The sequence below is a fragment of the Takifugu flavidus genome, chromosome 10 (genome assembly GCF_003711565.1).
Source record: "Takifugu flavidus isolate HTHZ2018 chromosome 10, ASM371156v2, whole genome shotgun sequence".
NCBI classification, from domain to species: domain Eukaryota; kingdom Metazoa; phylum Chordata; class Actinopteri; order Tetraodontiformes; family Tetraodontidae; genus Takifugu; species Takifugu flavidus.
Window position 1 is genome coordinate 13378585 of NC_079529.1, and position 15657 is coordinate 13394241.

General features: G+C 44.9%; 1 protein-coding gene across 2 annotated transcripts; it reads right to left on the reverse strand.

Moving 5' to 3' along the window:
• Positions 1 to 12254, reverse strand: nr2f5 (nuclear receptor subfamily 2, group F, member 5). 2 transcript variants are annotated; one of them, XM_057045301.1, is made up of 5 exons: positions 11118 to 12254; positions 10680 to 10757; positions 4760 to 5040; positions 3689 to 3935; positions 1 to 1852 (listed from the first exon to the last, which is right to left on the reverse strand). In XM_057045301.1, the coding sequence occupies exons 1-5, from the start codon at positions 11482 to 11484 to the stop codon at positions 1533 to 1535; spliced, it is 1293 nt and encodes a 430-aa protein (XP_056901281.1). In that variant the 5' UTR covers positions 11485 to 12254; the 3' UTR covers positions 1 to 1532. The 2 variants fall into 2 exon arrangements, with proteins under 2 accessions (XP_056901281.1, XP_056901282.1); XM_057045302.1 differs by lacking the exon at positions 10680 to 10757 and having other exon boundaries at positions 11118 to 12251.
• Between the last annotated feature and the right edge of the window lie 3403 nt (positions 12255 to 15657).

Sequence of the window (15657 nt, forward strand, 5' to 3'; positions counted from 1 at the left end):
TTTTCTGTGAACAGAATTTTATTTCATTTATTAGTGGATATTTCCAAACAAAGGTAGAGGGGATAAAAACGAAGTAATAGAAACCTTCTATTAGTTCATTTGTCACCAGGCAGCTTTCGGGTCCCAGATGGTTTTTTTCCAATACAAATACTTGATGTCGATATGACAGTGCCGTGTTGGAAATATTCGCCAAAAAAAACCAAACGCTTGCTGAAGGAAAAAACAAACAAAAAATAACACAGACAGGGTTTTTTTCATGTTAGCGATACAGTATGGTAACAGGATAATTAGCTCATATGACATGAGTCGAAGGGATTTTACCCTACATGACAATATCATCAGGAAGAGGAAAAAAAAACTTGCAAGAAGTCTTTGAAAATAGGAAAAATGCTTTGCTTTAATTTACCAAGAGCGCTAATAAATTTCACTCTTTGCTTTTCCCCACATCAAGCAAGTTCTTTTCCTGTCCTGACAAGACATAATACCTGTTATAACAGGTAACAAGATATTATGGCACAGTCATAAAATGAATGCTCAGTGTCAAAATCATTGTTCTACAGCAAGTACACCTAATTTGGAAAAATGACCCCTACCCAACAGGGTGCCAAAGGTCCAATGTTGACAAAAATGGCTAAAATCAAAATGAAGGATGAGTCCTCACAGAGGTGCCCTTCTGGGAGCATTCTGCATGAGGAAAAAGAAATGGCAGAGCGGCAGAAAAGTCTACCAGTACTCTGATTTCAAAGAAGTGAATGCCTGTAGAATCCAGCTAGATTATAAAACAAGTGCATAATTGTAATTACTGTACTCTCTCTCCCCCTTAGACCCCCAAAATTATGTATTGAAATAATACACAAACCGAACATGTAATTTTCCGAACCAAGACTTCACTATTCACTTGTTAGCTTTGGCACAGACACACATAAGCGTGCGCGCGCGTGTGTGTGTATGTGTGTGAGTGTGAGTGTCCATCTACCAAACCTGAGCTTTTTCCACAGAACGCTAAACATGTAATAGTTAATACAAACACACAAATGAAAACATGTCATCTTTAAAAGTCCAAGACATTTTGGTATTTGTCTTAATTTTAATGGCTTCTGGCTTTTATTTGAATTGGTACATATGTATACAGCGGACTCCTGGCAAGGTCCGATCACAATATTCGCTATACTGGCGTTGTTGCAGTCAGCCTCTGAAAATGTGTGCATAGCACCCAAAAATCAGCGTCGTCGACGTTGAGAGTGACATCTGAAATGAGTCCAACAGACCTGCTGGTGAACTGTGCAACAACCTGTTCGACCAACCAGTTCATCTCGCTCCACACCCCCCCTGTAGGCTGAGCCGGTGGCTGCGGGACAGCGCTGAGCCACCGGCTCTCTGAAATGGTCAAAATGAGTGACTTGCTGGCTTGTGTATTGTAACACTTTGTTTTTGGAATGGAGAGTGAGGCGCAAAGAAGGTAAAAGAAGTATGAACGAAAGGGTCAAGTGGACTACGACCCTGAATTGGTCCAGGTGCGTCCACGCCGCCTCTCAGGGTCCATTCTCATTGTAGTGGAGGGAGAGCGGGCGCTCGCGCTGCACCGCGGGCATGTAGGGCCAGTTGTAGCTGGAGCCCGACAGCAGCATGTCGCGGAGCAACGTTTCGATGGGCGTCTTGCCCACCAGGCGGACGAAGAACAGCTGCTCGATGACTGGAGAGGAGACGATGCGCAAAGATGGCAGTCGCAGGAGGAGCCTCCCAAACCGGTTTGGCTGGCTGGGGTACTGGTTCCTTACGTATTCCTCCAAGGCGCACTGGGATTTTTCCTGGATGCTTTCAACGTGGGCGACGTCTGACAGCCCCATGGCATCTAGGGAGACAGGGAAGGTTGGGATTGAAGCAAACTGGACATTTATGCTGTGGCAGACACAAATGAGGAACACCCCATCCTAAACCGTCAAAAAGCAGGAGCTCAGTAAACACTCTGCTCCCATCTATCCGCCTGGCGAATGTCCACGCTTGTCCACGGATGAGTTAGTGTCTCCTGCTGAGGAGCAGCAAGGACCCTCCACGTAGGCTTTTCAGGACTTTTTAGGAAGATGAAGCGGGAGGAAAATGCAGAGTTGTAAGGAACGTGCAGCCACAGTTGGAACGACACATCACATCCGCAAGGGAAGGGACAACTATGAAGGGGACAGACGAGTTGGTGCAGGTTTAGGAGGCCTGCTGTTATTTTACTGGCTGGAGCATCTGGAAAGCTGCAACCACTGGCCTTTAAGAACTTTCTCACCCTGGGACATCTGGCAGCAGCTTTTGCACATCACCAACAGCAGAAGACCAGCCCCTGGCTCAGGATCTGAACCTCCTGTAACCACCACACACTCACCACATCGGTCAGCCTGATCCCTTTAATCCTCCTCCACTCTCCCCTCTGCATCCCACACCTGCACTAAAGCTCTGCAAAGAGAACATGTGCCCACTGGGACCTGTAAAAAAGTGCTGCTGCACCTTGAGGAGCAGGAAGCAGACAAGCAGCATCGCTAATGTCCGCCCTCTGGGCTAAAGGGCCGAGCTCCTCAGGCCAAAACACCGAGACTGGAGAAGGGTTCGTTCCTGGAGACCACGCCGTGTAACAACTACAATATGGAACAAATAGATCAATAATCTGTGGGTTCAATATCCGATTCTGAAAACAGGAAAGGCGGCGGGAGGTTAAACGTGGAATGAAGTGGAAGGGAAGATAATATTGGCAGAAACATTTCTGAAGAAACCAGAAAACACATTCTTGACAGAGAGAAGTGTGTTCTGCATCTCTGTGGTTTGTGTTTGTAGAACAGAAAATCACTTCCCCTTTCAGCTGGGGGTCATGATCTGCCTGCTGACTTCTCAACCCCACCCTCTCCCCCCCCACCGGCTCCCACCTTGGGCTCAGTCCACACTGAGAGCGTGTAACACTGTGCGGTTTTCACACCCCGTGTTGGGACAAGCATGGGGGAAGTAGCAAAGGAGGTCAAAGAGGTGTTAATTGAAGACAAAGTTACATCTTACTGCACTTCATGCACCGCGCGTTCACCCGGGGTCGTCTCCACTGATGCCCCCTGCGTGAACCTCATATAGACGACAGGCTTTTAGAGGAAGTCCTGGCTCCCTACAAATTCCTGCCAGACCAGTCACTTTTCAGGGAAGACAGGAATCGTCTCTATTCTCTCGGCTTTGCCCTCGACGACTTTTACGGGTCACTGGGGCTAAACTATGACGGTGGCAACGGGCAGAGGCCTGTTTTGTAATTTGAATTCATGGGACTGTGGGGAAGAAATGGGAGAGGATTGTTTTTAGTCCATTCTGCCAGAGATCATGTGATCATGCAGGCATTAATGTCATTTCGGTTACTGTATAAAGGGTTCACACACGTTTGGGAACACCCATCCCACACACTAGGTGGGATGCTGAGGACAGGGTTATGTAGGTCACGGATGGGTTGGTGGTGAATCTTTGTCTCCCTGGACCCCATCATATATAATTCAGCTCCTGTGGTGATGGGGTCCAGGCCTGGCCGTGAGTCGGTTTATGGGGAGAGTGTGGGAGGAGGGGGGGAAGACAGGAAGGAGAGATGGGTGGTAGAGGCTAACTGGCACTCGCTAACAATCGCATGACCCATTGTCCCTTTGTGGTCTTTTCAGGTGAAATTCCCTTTATGCCAGCTTACCAGAAGTGAAGAGCACAATGGACTTGAGGCAGGAATATTCGGCCGTGTCGACCTGCAGAGCCTTCAGCTTCTCCACCTGCTCTTGGAAGACGCGGATGTGGTCCATGAAAGCCACCACTCGCTCTGCCGACATGGGCGACGCGTGCAGGCCCGCAGCTGCCAGCAGAGGAGCCACGTGAAGCGGCATGGAGCACTGGGCAGCGTTGAGGACGAAAAGCTCGCTCCACGACATACGCAGCAGCGCCACCTGAGACGCAGACAAAGTGACGTGAATATTGGGCCGAAACACGCTTCCCTCCACCCATTCAACGACAGAATCACTTCAAAGATTTAGATTTGGGATTACATTTTTTGAATGAATGAAATAAAATTCCAAAGACTGCTGCTATTGTCTGAATCCTGACTTGATTTTAACACTCAGAATTCTGAATCCTAATTTTATAATTTTTAAGTGCTTTTACCAACTGTACAGGGGGGTCACAGTCATTTCAGCTCGCTCATTCCTTAAAATAGTTCAGGTTAGTTGAAATTTCCAATCATCCAGGTCATAGTGGCCCTTCAGACTAAGAAACTATTGTTTGTGAATGAAAGGAGCCTTTTGGGTAAGAGGTGTAACATTAGGTTGTCATTAAAAAGCTCATTAATGGTTATCTAAATCGGGGACCCGGTCCACAATCCAGTCGGGATTTCTGTTCTACCAGGTCGACAACACATTTTGTGTCTGGTAGGACGGAAAACCCTGCTGGATTACAGCTGGAGAGGACTGGATCTGGACACCCCTGATCCAAATGAACTGTAAATTCATAATTAGAACATTAAGAGTACCAATAAAACACAGATCAAAGGGTTTATTAGTCACAAATTCATCTTAAAAGTGATCAATAATAGACATAACAATCTGGAAGTGTTTGTGCTCACAGTTAAGATATACAGTATTTATTATATAGGGAAGCCATTAGGTGACATATTTGCATTAACAATAACTGCAACAGGCTTCACATTAACCTCGAATTAAATTAAATCCCCTTGGTGTTTGGTTGCTTGCGTGTGAATGATGGTTTGCTCACTCACCTGATCCATGAGCTGCAGGTCTGGGAAAAATGGGATGTTTTTAGCCCATTCCACTGCACTGAAGAGCAGCCTGGCCGCCAGCTCACAGATGTTCTCGATGCCCATCAGGTTGTTTCCCTGCATGCACTGGGCCCCGTAGCGTGATGTTGGGTAGGGCTCAGCACGCAGCAGCAGAGATATGAAGCCGGACAGGTAGGGCTGACCGTTGTACGGGTCGGTGCCGTTTGTCAGGTACTGCCCCGGGCTGCTCTGGGAATTTGAAGTGCGTCCTCGTTGTACAGCTAAAATGAAAAATAACAGATTCAATGGGTCTCTTTGGGTATAACATAAATGTGCAGCATTAGGAGCAGCGGCGGCAGCTATAAAAGCATCATGTGGTGTTTCAGGCACTTTTAGGACTTCTAGAACTGAACCTGCTGACTGGTGCCTGGTGATGCACCTGTGGCTGATACTGATAATACTACTGGTTTTGTTCCCCTTCTTTGAATAACAAACAATACTCAAGGTAAAGAGTGATCATGTGATGAGGTTATGAAAAGTTTAAAAGTTTTGATTCACAGATGGATGCGTTTTAATCCAAATGAATTGTTGAAATGTCCAAACGTTGATTTCACAACAATATATTTTCAGGTGAGGGCCAGGAGTCTTTTTCAGCCCCCTCTGTAACCGCTCGTCGACTCTCCTCACAACGTGCAGAGGATCTGTTTTCACTGCACCGCCTACGGTATTTTAATCTATGTAATCCAATAGATGAAAGCCGTCATTATCTGTTGTTTTCATTGGCTAAAGTCATATTCCCCAACATATAAAAAGAAATAAATACATTCTCCTTAACCAGCAATATTTTATTAGACAGATAGATGTAGGTCATCAGTAGGTAGAAATCATGTGAACCATGTGCAGTGCTAAAAATAGCAGACATAGAGTTGTCTCTCTCTCTCTCACACACACACACACACACACACACACCTTCCCTGACCATGTACTACCAAATGGCTCAGCCTCAGGTTAAAAGGGCACACAGAGGCCGAGCACTCCATCACAACATGGCAAACACAACTCCCCCCCCGCCCCTTCCCCACCGTGGAGTGATGATGATGATGATGAAGCAAACACCCAAAGGTCCATTTGGAAAAACACCTGTTCAACCATCCCAATTGTAAATCTACATGCTGCCGTCACACACAGACAACGGAAAAGTCAAGGAGATTGCAAAAGAGCGCCGTGTGACTGGGCGACGCACGTCATGCAAAAGGTGGGGGAGCCGAGATAAGATGGAGAACAAAGGTGTGGCAGTTGATCCATTAGGGGAGGGGAGAGTGATGAGGCAGAGTTGAATGAGTTACATTCCTGATAGAGGAAAGCAGTTCAGATAGAGACAGGTGGAGGTGTGGGGGAGGAGCAGTGGGTGTTGGAGCAGGGGGAAGGGGGGGGGGGAATCACCTGTTGCCTCACACACAGCTGCTGCGCTGCATCACTGCATTTTTTGTAGGATTAACAGCTTCTGCATTGTTAATGAAGAAACTAAGACCTCAAAGAAGCTGCCCGACCCAAAAATCCTGTAAAATCCCAGAAGGGACAGAACGGCAGAAAGCATGGTGCTTTGTGTCCAGAACTGTTATGTCATCGTCGTGGTATTCACAAAGACATGCTCGTAGACCTGTCTCTTTGTCTTCCCTTAAAATTGGGATATGTACAAAGTTCACCGTTTCCACAGCGTATGTGGAACATTGATTTAATTTTTAAGAAAATATCACAAATGTTATTTTGTTGCTGCAACAATTAAGTAAAACTGACAGTCCACAAAGGGAGGGCCGGTTTTTATAAAATCAAATAAACGATTAATAAACCCAAAACAATGTACACAGTGAATTAAAGATTATCTTTGTAGTCAGTCAGGGTTTAAAGTGCGTGCAGTTAAAACATTTACCACTGGATGTCGCTATTTCCACTGGGGTGAGTAGGAAACTCGCAGCAACCGCGATTATTAATCAAACGTCCTCCCTGAATTCCTGCTAAACTACACTTAAATTGTGTCAGCTAAGAACCTGCTGTTTTGATAGACAAGACCAGACTAAAAACCTTTATATCAGACTATAATAGTGCTGTTTTATGCATGAAAATTTATCCAAGAACTTCAATAATCTAACATTCAAATTTTGGTGTCATTGTTGAAGCGCTGCTCCAATTTGTGTCACAGAGTGAGTCAAAAACATTAACTCAAAGGTGACTTGATCTAGAGTTTAATCCAATGACAGTGGAGAATTTACTACTTCCACTTGACTTCTTGAAATGCCTCTTCTGGCAGGGGGTCACTTCTCACCGAGAGGCAGAGCACTTGAGTACGTCTGAGACGCATCGCTGTTTTTATTTTTTCCTGGCCTGCAGGGTGGCTGACAAGGCAGAGGAACAGAGCAACAGAGAGCTGCAGAAAAGGGGACAGAGAGAGAAAACCGGAAGTCTGAAGAGACAGAGAGGAAGACACAGTGCAGTCAGAGGGATGTCATATCTGGGAGCAGAGGGAGGGGGGTAAAAGAGGCAGACATGACGTTAGGGAGAAACAGATGCCCGGGGATAAAAAAGCCAGGGTCAGAGACAGATGGAGGGAGCAGGAGCATCAGAATTAAATGGCGGCCAGAAGTCAATTTTGCATGTTTTCATGGGTGCACAGGGCTCAGCTCAATGTAACAGTGAGTATTAGCTTACATGCAATAAAATTATTCATGCAATTATTCTTTCTTTCTTTTGCACCTTTATTTTTCTTCCAAAATAAAAAGCTACACACTCTGGATGGCATTTGTTGTTGGCGGAGCACTAAAACTAGGGCACGATGAGAGGTGCTACAGGACGTTTCAGCAGGGATTCTCAAAACGCCACTTCAGCAAATGGTCACCAGCAGAGTGCACAGTTGACTTCCTTGCTGCCCCGGGTCAGACGGCGTGAGGAATTACAGCAGCTAAAAGCAGTTAAGCCCCATCAAGATTCTGACTGTGGAGGTCACAATGCGGGCCACACACACCACCATTAGGTTTAATCGGCATCTGCAGGCAGGTAAATACACACGCTTGTATGCTAATCAAGTGTTTAAACATGGCAGAAATTCATTGTACTGAGAAAACCTTTGAGAGGATGAACAGGAACCAATCAAAAACACAACTTCTCCATCACTTGCCCCGTCGCGCATTCCCACGGGCGGCATAAGATCATCAACTGAAGCCTTAAAATATAAATGTGCGCAGGCTCCCGCAGCTGCATCAGGGAGCGTCCGAGTGCGGCAGAGCGTCGGAGGAGCCTCGTTAGGGAACTCTACGGGCAGAGAACGAAGAATCCTGCTTTTACATCTGACACAGGGAAACAGGCCGAGCTGCTCCGGTCACGGAGCGGAGCGCCCCGAGTCCGCAGTGGTCAAGTCGCTGACTGATTGATCCCACCCTGAAGCTCACATTACAGGAGGGTGGGCGCAGGAACCTCCAAGGGGCGAGGTGACTGGGATTTACATTCACAATCTCACCCTGATGCGTCATAAACATCGACAGGACAGCGTTACTGGAGCAACATAAGGAACGTCACCGGTGAATGGGGTCACTTTCCTGCGAGGGACCCCTGTTATGCATTTATAACTACCAACAACTTGATTGTTACAAGGGTTTCAAATGCAAAAGGCAGCAAAATTGTGGCATTTTTGGTGTTAAATATTCCATTATGTGGTGTTGGTGAATCAATACACTTTGACTTTAGACATCCAGTTTACTCAGCAGCTGTTTGACCGGTCCACATGTGTGGACTTTGACTTGAGCCTGTCTGTTATTAATGTTTACGTTTTGGTTGACCTCCACTCAGCTGTTTTCCTTCTCTTTCTGTTTGCTCACATCGGGCAGAACAGGCAGCAGGCTTCCAAACTATGAAGGCTTAAGTTTTAAAACCCTGGCAGCACAATTGTTGAGAGTATTTACTACTGACTGAGGTCAAAACGCGGAAGATTTTCGCTGCGTCCTGCTCGCACTGAGGCAGCAGTTTCGATCCAGTCAGTACACAGACAGGGGCGCAAGAGTAGTGCAGGGGTGGTTGGCATCATGGTGGTGGATGGTGGGCGAAGGCGGTTACAGATTTCTATCACGTTCTGCACAGCTTTGATCTCAATATAAATATGTATGCATTAGCAGAAAACCACCCCGCTGTTTAACTGCTACTGCTACAGTCAGATTTCTCTGGTTGATTTGTCGGTGTTAGAGGAGGTGGTTAATGGGGATCTGCTCTCCAAGAGCATCTCTGGCCTTTGTGAGGTAGAGTCCAACCTGGAGGCTATGCTGGAGCGTGTGTCAGGGCAAGTGAAGCTGAGGAGCTAACATTAGCATCATCGCTGTGGTGGAAACAGAACATGTGAAATGCATTTTTTTCTGGAACCTAGCAGAGAAAATGACAACGTTAGGTGAGTGTGCTGAATAATGTACAGTCAAACATGACTAATGCATGTCCTCCAGAGAGCAGCTGTCTGCTTCAACACGCCTGCCTCTTTTTTTTTTTATACCTCACACAATCTGCACGTTCCAGGACGGAGCAGCGCTGTTACTTTCACTTTGACTCTTCCAGTGAAATGAGAATGTAAGAGCAAGTTCCTTAATGACTCACAAAAACAGCAATAATAACACAATAACATTATTGTTATTAATGCAGTAAATGTATTAACTTTGTCAGGCTGCTGCTGTAAAGTACCCCTGGCCACAACGTGTATTCCATGCCTCTAGTCATTTCTGTTGCCGTCAGCACCGTCGCTAAGTGATCTGATAAACAGAAGTTACGTTGAAAAGAGGATTTAAAAACACATTTAATCTGGCTGACCTCAAATGCACCACCAGATGTAGTCAGCAAATGTGAGCTGACCTCGTTTGCATGTAGAGGCCAGCAGTTGAATTGTTGTAAAAAATCTGTCTTTTAGTGATTTACTTGTCAGCTGATCTGACAACTAGCATTTAAATGTAATAAATAAATATGTTTTTATCCCTAGGAAAATGTATTCAAGCAACTAAATTCAATTTTCTGAATCAATGTTGTCGGTTGATGTTCGCAGGCTAAATCAAAATATTTGAATATCATGACGAACGGAGTGAAAACTACCACAGAATGATTTTTCATGTTACTTTAGGCCTGCTGGAAGAACTTTCTGAAAAGAAAAAAAAGATATTTTCACAGATCTGAATGGTTGATTAGAAACCACGGAGGACAAAACACATTGTCTCCTAAAATAAAACTGACTGACTGGATACAACAGATGCATATAAGATACATTCTGTCAGGGCAGGTGCTTCACATGAGGCAGGGGGGTGTTTACTGTAGCCTAATAGCTGAGCATTGTGATAATCCTGAAGGGATCATCTTATTCCAGGGTACAAAGAGGATAAATGGTTTTCTGGCTGATGGAGAACAAAAGCCATCCATCCTTCCACATTCCTGTCTGAAGTTTCCTGCTGCATCATCAAACCATCTCAGGACTTTAGGGTTTATCACCCTGTCTTTTGATCACTAGACTCTGCCTCCGTGTACGTGTGTTTGCGTGCGAGACAGAGAGAGAGAGAGAGAGAGAGAGAGAGAGAGAGAGAGAGAGAAAGAGAGATAGGGAGGGGGAGAGAGAGAAGCCGCTGAATGACAGCCAGCCCAGGGAAGCGCTTTTTTTTTTTCCACAAACACGCTTCGACTGTTCCCCTTTTGTACTAACTGACCCGTTGTTAATCCAACACAATACAACAAATGCTGCGGCATCCTCTTATGGCGGCTCTGGGTGTCGGTGAGCAAACAGCATAATTAAAACGGGGGGACAAAGAGGGGATTTGATCGGACAGAGCGCACCGGGAGAATGGCACAGATTTGCTAAATGAATGGGAAATGGGCATTGTGCTGCTGCAGGTGCTGGCTGATTATTTACCCATAACAACGGTCAAACCCAGCAGCGGAGGCGCGCTTTCCTGACGCACGGATCGCTCACGCACGCGTCTGTTTGACCCTAGCGAAGCCGAGAAATGGCACAAATTAATTATTTCAAAGGAGACCCATGCAGGCCTTTTTGTCCACTTTATAATTAATTCATGTAACTGGAAGGATAGTATATTTGTATATACCTATATAGATAGGTAGATTTATTCCTCATACCTATATGTATGTATGAGGAAACACCTTTACATTTAATCCCTTTGATGCCAAAATAAAGTGTTTACCAGCCTCCAACTATTTAAACCTGATATTTCACTGTGACTCTTTCATGCACGTTTACTCACAAACAAGCTTTTCGTTTTGTAAACAAAAGTCGCTCATCCCAAACACACGCACGCACGCACGCACACCGCTACAGAGGACAGGCTCCTACCTTCTCTTCTCATCCCGACTTTGAGGCACTTCTTCAGCCGGCAGTACTGACACTGGTTCCGGTGGTGCTGGTCGATGGGGCAGTCTCGGTTCCCCCGGCAGGTGTAGGTTAGGTTCCGCCTCACCGAGCGCTTAAAGAAGCTCTTGCAGCCTTCACAGGTGAACTGGCCGTAATGTTTCCCACTGGACCTGTCCCCACACACCATGCAGTCCACATTGGGGATTTTGTCCCCGGATAGAGCGTCGTTCCCTGAGGTGGAACCATTGGGCGTCCCCGGTGCACCGCCGGGCTCCTGCCCACAAATCTGGAGCTGGGACCCCGGATCTGCTGAAATGTTCTCTGGCCACGGGCTTACTACCATTGCCATGCTATCCTCGAACCTTTTATTGATCACAGAGAGAAGTCTGCCTCAATAATACAAATCCGTCTTGACGTCCTGGTGGGAGGCCGCGGGAGGGTAAAAGGGCGCTTTCCACTTCCCGAAGAGTTCGATCTGAGACCCTCGGCGTAAAGCAATACAAGCAGTTCGTTAAAATGACTTATTTATTTAGGTAAACATCTAACGAGGTTTACGACAGAAGCCGACGGCTGATACGAGCAGAGCCTACAACTCCCGGGATTCCTTGCTGCTTAGCGCTCCATAAACACGCTGCTGTGCGGTGAACCTTCATGGAAAAGTCAGAGCAACGAGTCAAGGTACGCAGGAAATACGAGGCTGCTTTAGTTAAGTCCTTACTCGCCTTGAGGAATTTGTCAAAGGACGTAATGCCTTCAGTAAATGGAAAGTCTGTCGCCTGTCGCCGTGACTTCAGCCTGACCCCAAACCGCATTCAGACACACCGCAGATCGGCTCTGCGTCCTGGCTCGATACTGACCGCGTCTCCGCACGTCGCAGGAGGATCTATCGGGTCTCAGATAGTTGGCGGAATCACACTCCAGAGGAGTCGGGGATCATCCTGTCTATGCCACACTCAGGTGGAGCGGGAGGACGTCGGTTTGTCCGACACTGAGCTGCGGGTCCTGGGCGGGTGTCTGCGCGGACTGTGGCCGGTTTAAACCTGCCAGTCGTCGCCTCGCTGTGTTCCTTCACCCTCCGACGGGCTGTTCTCCCTCTGAAAGTCAAAGCTACAGTTTAGGGAAAGTGTCACCAGCACGCAGCCCCGTCCGGCTGCCCCGCCCCCGGTCCATATAAGGAAATGAATGCCATATAAGGGCATAAACCCGCCTCTGAACGAGGAGACGAAATGAAATAAAAAAAACGGCGACTGCTGATTGGCTACTAAAGTCGTGCAAATATAAGAAGAGCTCGGATTGGCTAGAGTTCGATTAAATTCGCTTTGACTTTGTTCGAGTCCAGAAATATTTTTAATTGTAATAATAATCATGATTATGAATATCCAAAAGTCACAATGTTTGAGTCTATAATCTGCAGAGTGGCAACAATAGGCTCAATGAGGTATTAGACAGCCTCTAAAGCTGGAAACAGTTTAGGGTAAGTGCTTTAGAAAAGTCTAATTCTTGTAATTCTTGTATTTTGTACAGATGTATATTAATGATGTACAGACAAAACATATATATCTATGTATGCATGTATGTATGTATGTATGTATGAACAAAGTAACATTCATTAGTATAGATCATTTATTTAATTTATAACTGGTAGATATGGTACATGTATCTACTCTCACTACATTTTAGCTCTTCAGCTCTCATAGCTACATATCATGATCCCTTTTCCCAGTTTCAGCAGAACAGTCTGGGAAAACAAAAGGTACCGCTTTAAACATTTACTGGTGTGTTGGGTTTGTTGGTTTATGCTGTCCCTGCTACTGCGTAAATGCCATTTGTGGTAATTAACAGCGAAAAGTGTTGTTCCCTAACAACTTTCTTTCTGCTCTGGTCACAGAGGGAATCTTGATATTTTCCCAAATAGGCTCAGCATAGTGCAAGTAAAACTACTACTTTCCATACCACTACTTCTACTACTACTACAAATACTATTACTATTAATAGAAATATATATGAGATGTTTCTTTGCAGTTCACAAAATGACCAAGAGCCCAGCAAAGACAGCTCTTCCCAGTTAGGCGGCCTGCTGGCCCCAGGCCATGAGCCTGGCCCTGCATTGGCTTTAATTGTTGTCACATGTAACCTTACCTGTTTCCCAATTAGCCATGTGACTCTAGAGGAGAGTCGATAATCTGTAGGCCAAAAGTGTAATTGTATACTGCCAAGACAAATGTAATCAGATTTGTGACAAAATTAGGGTTAATTAAATTGAGTTTATCTTTGGCAGTTGTTAATCCTGTATGTTAGATTCATCTAATTGAATCCAAAATGATGTGTCAGCCTTTCCTCAGACTCAAAAGTGAAGATTAAAAATGAATTACTCGACTTGCTAAACTATTCTATATGATTAATAAAGGAAAACAAAGGAATTCTAAATTAACGTAGTGGCATGTGTTATTATCACTTGTTAGCAGCGTCTGTCTGAACTCGCTCCTTCTGAAAAGGCAGAAAACAAAACAAATGTAATCTTTTTGACATAAAGTGTGGGGGGGGAAAAAAACGCCAATGGTAAATCTTTCCCAACCTTACGAAACTTTACAATCCTCCAGACAGATTGCTGGAACAACTGGTAGCGAAACCTCTGACACACACGAGTGCCTCCATGGGGGGGACAGGGGTGGTAAACATGACCTCTCTCGATGGCCTATCAAATGCAGAGACCTCTGTTGTGGTTTGTTTTGTTAATTTACGTTGAGCCTGTCTACGCCAGGACCCATAATGCAACGTTCCATTTCAACCTGCACTGAATATGACACCACCGAGGAAAGGAGTCCATCCAGTGATCAGGTATGTAATCTGAGCATGCACAAAAATAGGGATTCAAAGCTGAGCTTGACATGCCTGTGTCTTGTTTGACCCTTAGAACGCTATCTAGACTCACTCTGGAGTTAATTGCAAGAGCTGCTATAGAAACATTCACTGACAGATGGACAAAGAACAAGTAATTTGTAGTTCAGCAAAAGCGGTGTCCAAAGACTTGGTGGACACCAGTGGCTGAAGGGTGTCTCTGAAGGGTCTCTAAAGGGTGTCTCCTGCTCTTTAGTTTAGACTAAAGCACACTGAACTCAGGTAAAAGTGTCGCATCTTTAATGCACTCGTTGACTGTGCAGATGTGTGAGAATATTGTCTGCAGCACAGAGCCAATTTTTTGCTGTTTCCTTTGGCCGATTGGGGTTGATTAAGAGGTTAACTGCAGGGAGGCACGGCGTCTTCAGCGGAGATTTATCGGTTTTTGCTCTGACCCCTCTGAGGTAGCTTCCCTCACCCCCGGTGTCCCCAGGATTTATTTAGTTATTTGTTTATCTGCTGGACAGGGTCTTGAACCACATCCCAGTGCTGCTTGTGCCTTATTTTCATTCTGCTTCTCGTGTGGGATTATAGTGTGAGATCCATTCGCTGACTCTGCATGAAAGTGAAGGCCCCATCAAGTCTCATGACCTCTGACATTTGGCAGCAAAACACTCCCAAAATTGGTTATTTTCATTTAGCACATATTTTACCATCTGTTAAACTTTGGCCCCTATTTGGAAGAATTATGGTGTTTTTCTAATTCCTCCCTGACAGTTTTAATTCAGCCCCATTTTAACTTATGAGCTTTTATTTCCTATCTTTGCAATATTTGACTTAATTGTCATACAGAAGCAGGAAACAATGGTTTTCCAAGAGCAGACTTCAATTTTGTCATTCCAGGCAAATGCCTGTTCCTGCCTTTTAAAAAAAGAACATTGCTCCTGACCTTTGTATTCATTTACTTTGGGATTCAACAGAAATAAATTCAAGTCAGTGAACTGGAGGCCATTTAAATGAGTTTATGATGTGTATTTTTTTATTCATTTATCAAATCATTTCTTCCTGCAAGAAATTAGTCATGAAACAGCACCAGTTGTTTTGGGAGAAGAAATCAGCAATATCACAAATTTAACTTCCTAAGTCCTGCTGAAGTAATAATTTAGTCTTTTCTATAATATTGTAAAAGGCACCAATAACTAAGAATTAAATACACTTTTGGTCTTCAAGATATCCCCAAAATATTAAGCCAATAAAGTTATCATATGTACAGCAATTAGATGCAATAATAATAATAATAATAATAATAATATAATAATAATAATAATAATTTAGTCTCTAGCTCCAATGATTATTTTAAAGAAATTACTAAACCAATATTAAAATAAATTTAAATAAAATGTCTACTACCATAATCAATGATGGCTTAATCAGATCCATATATTAAAATTATTCTTTTGTCTAAATACTATTTAGAAGTCAAACGTGTTCGTCTTCAGGAAGCTAAAGGTCTTAAGTGGTTGCTGGCCCCTGCCATCTCTCCAAATGTCACACTTCTGCTTATTTGGAGGCACATGCTCTCACACCTCCTGTGTAAGGGTGGATGGGCGCTTTGCTGTTGGGAGGCAGAGGGGAGGTGGGATGGGGCAGTGTGGGCTATACAGGGAATGCTATGTGACTTGCA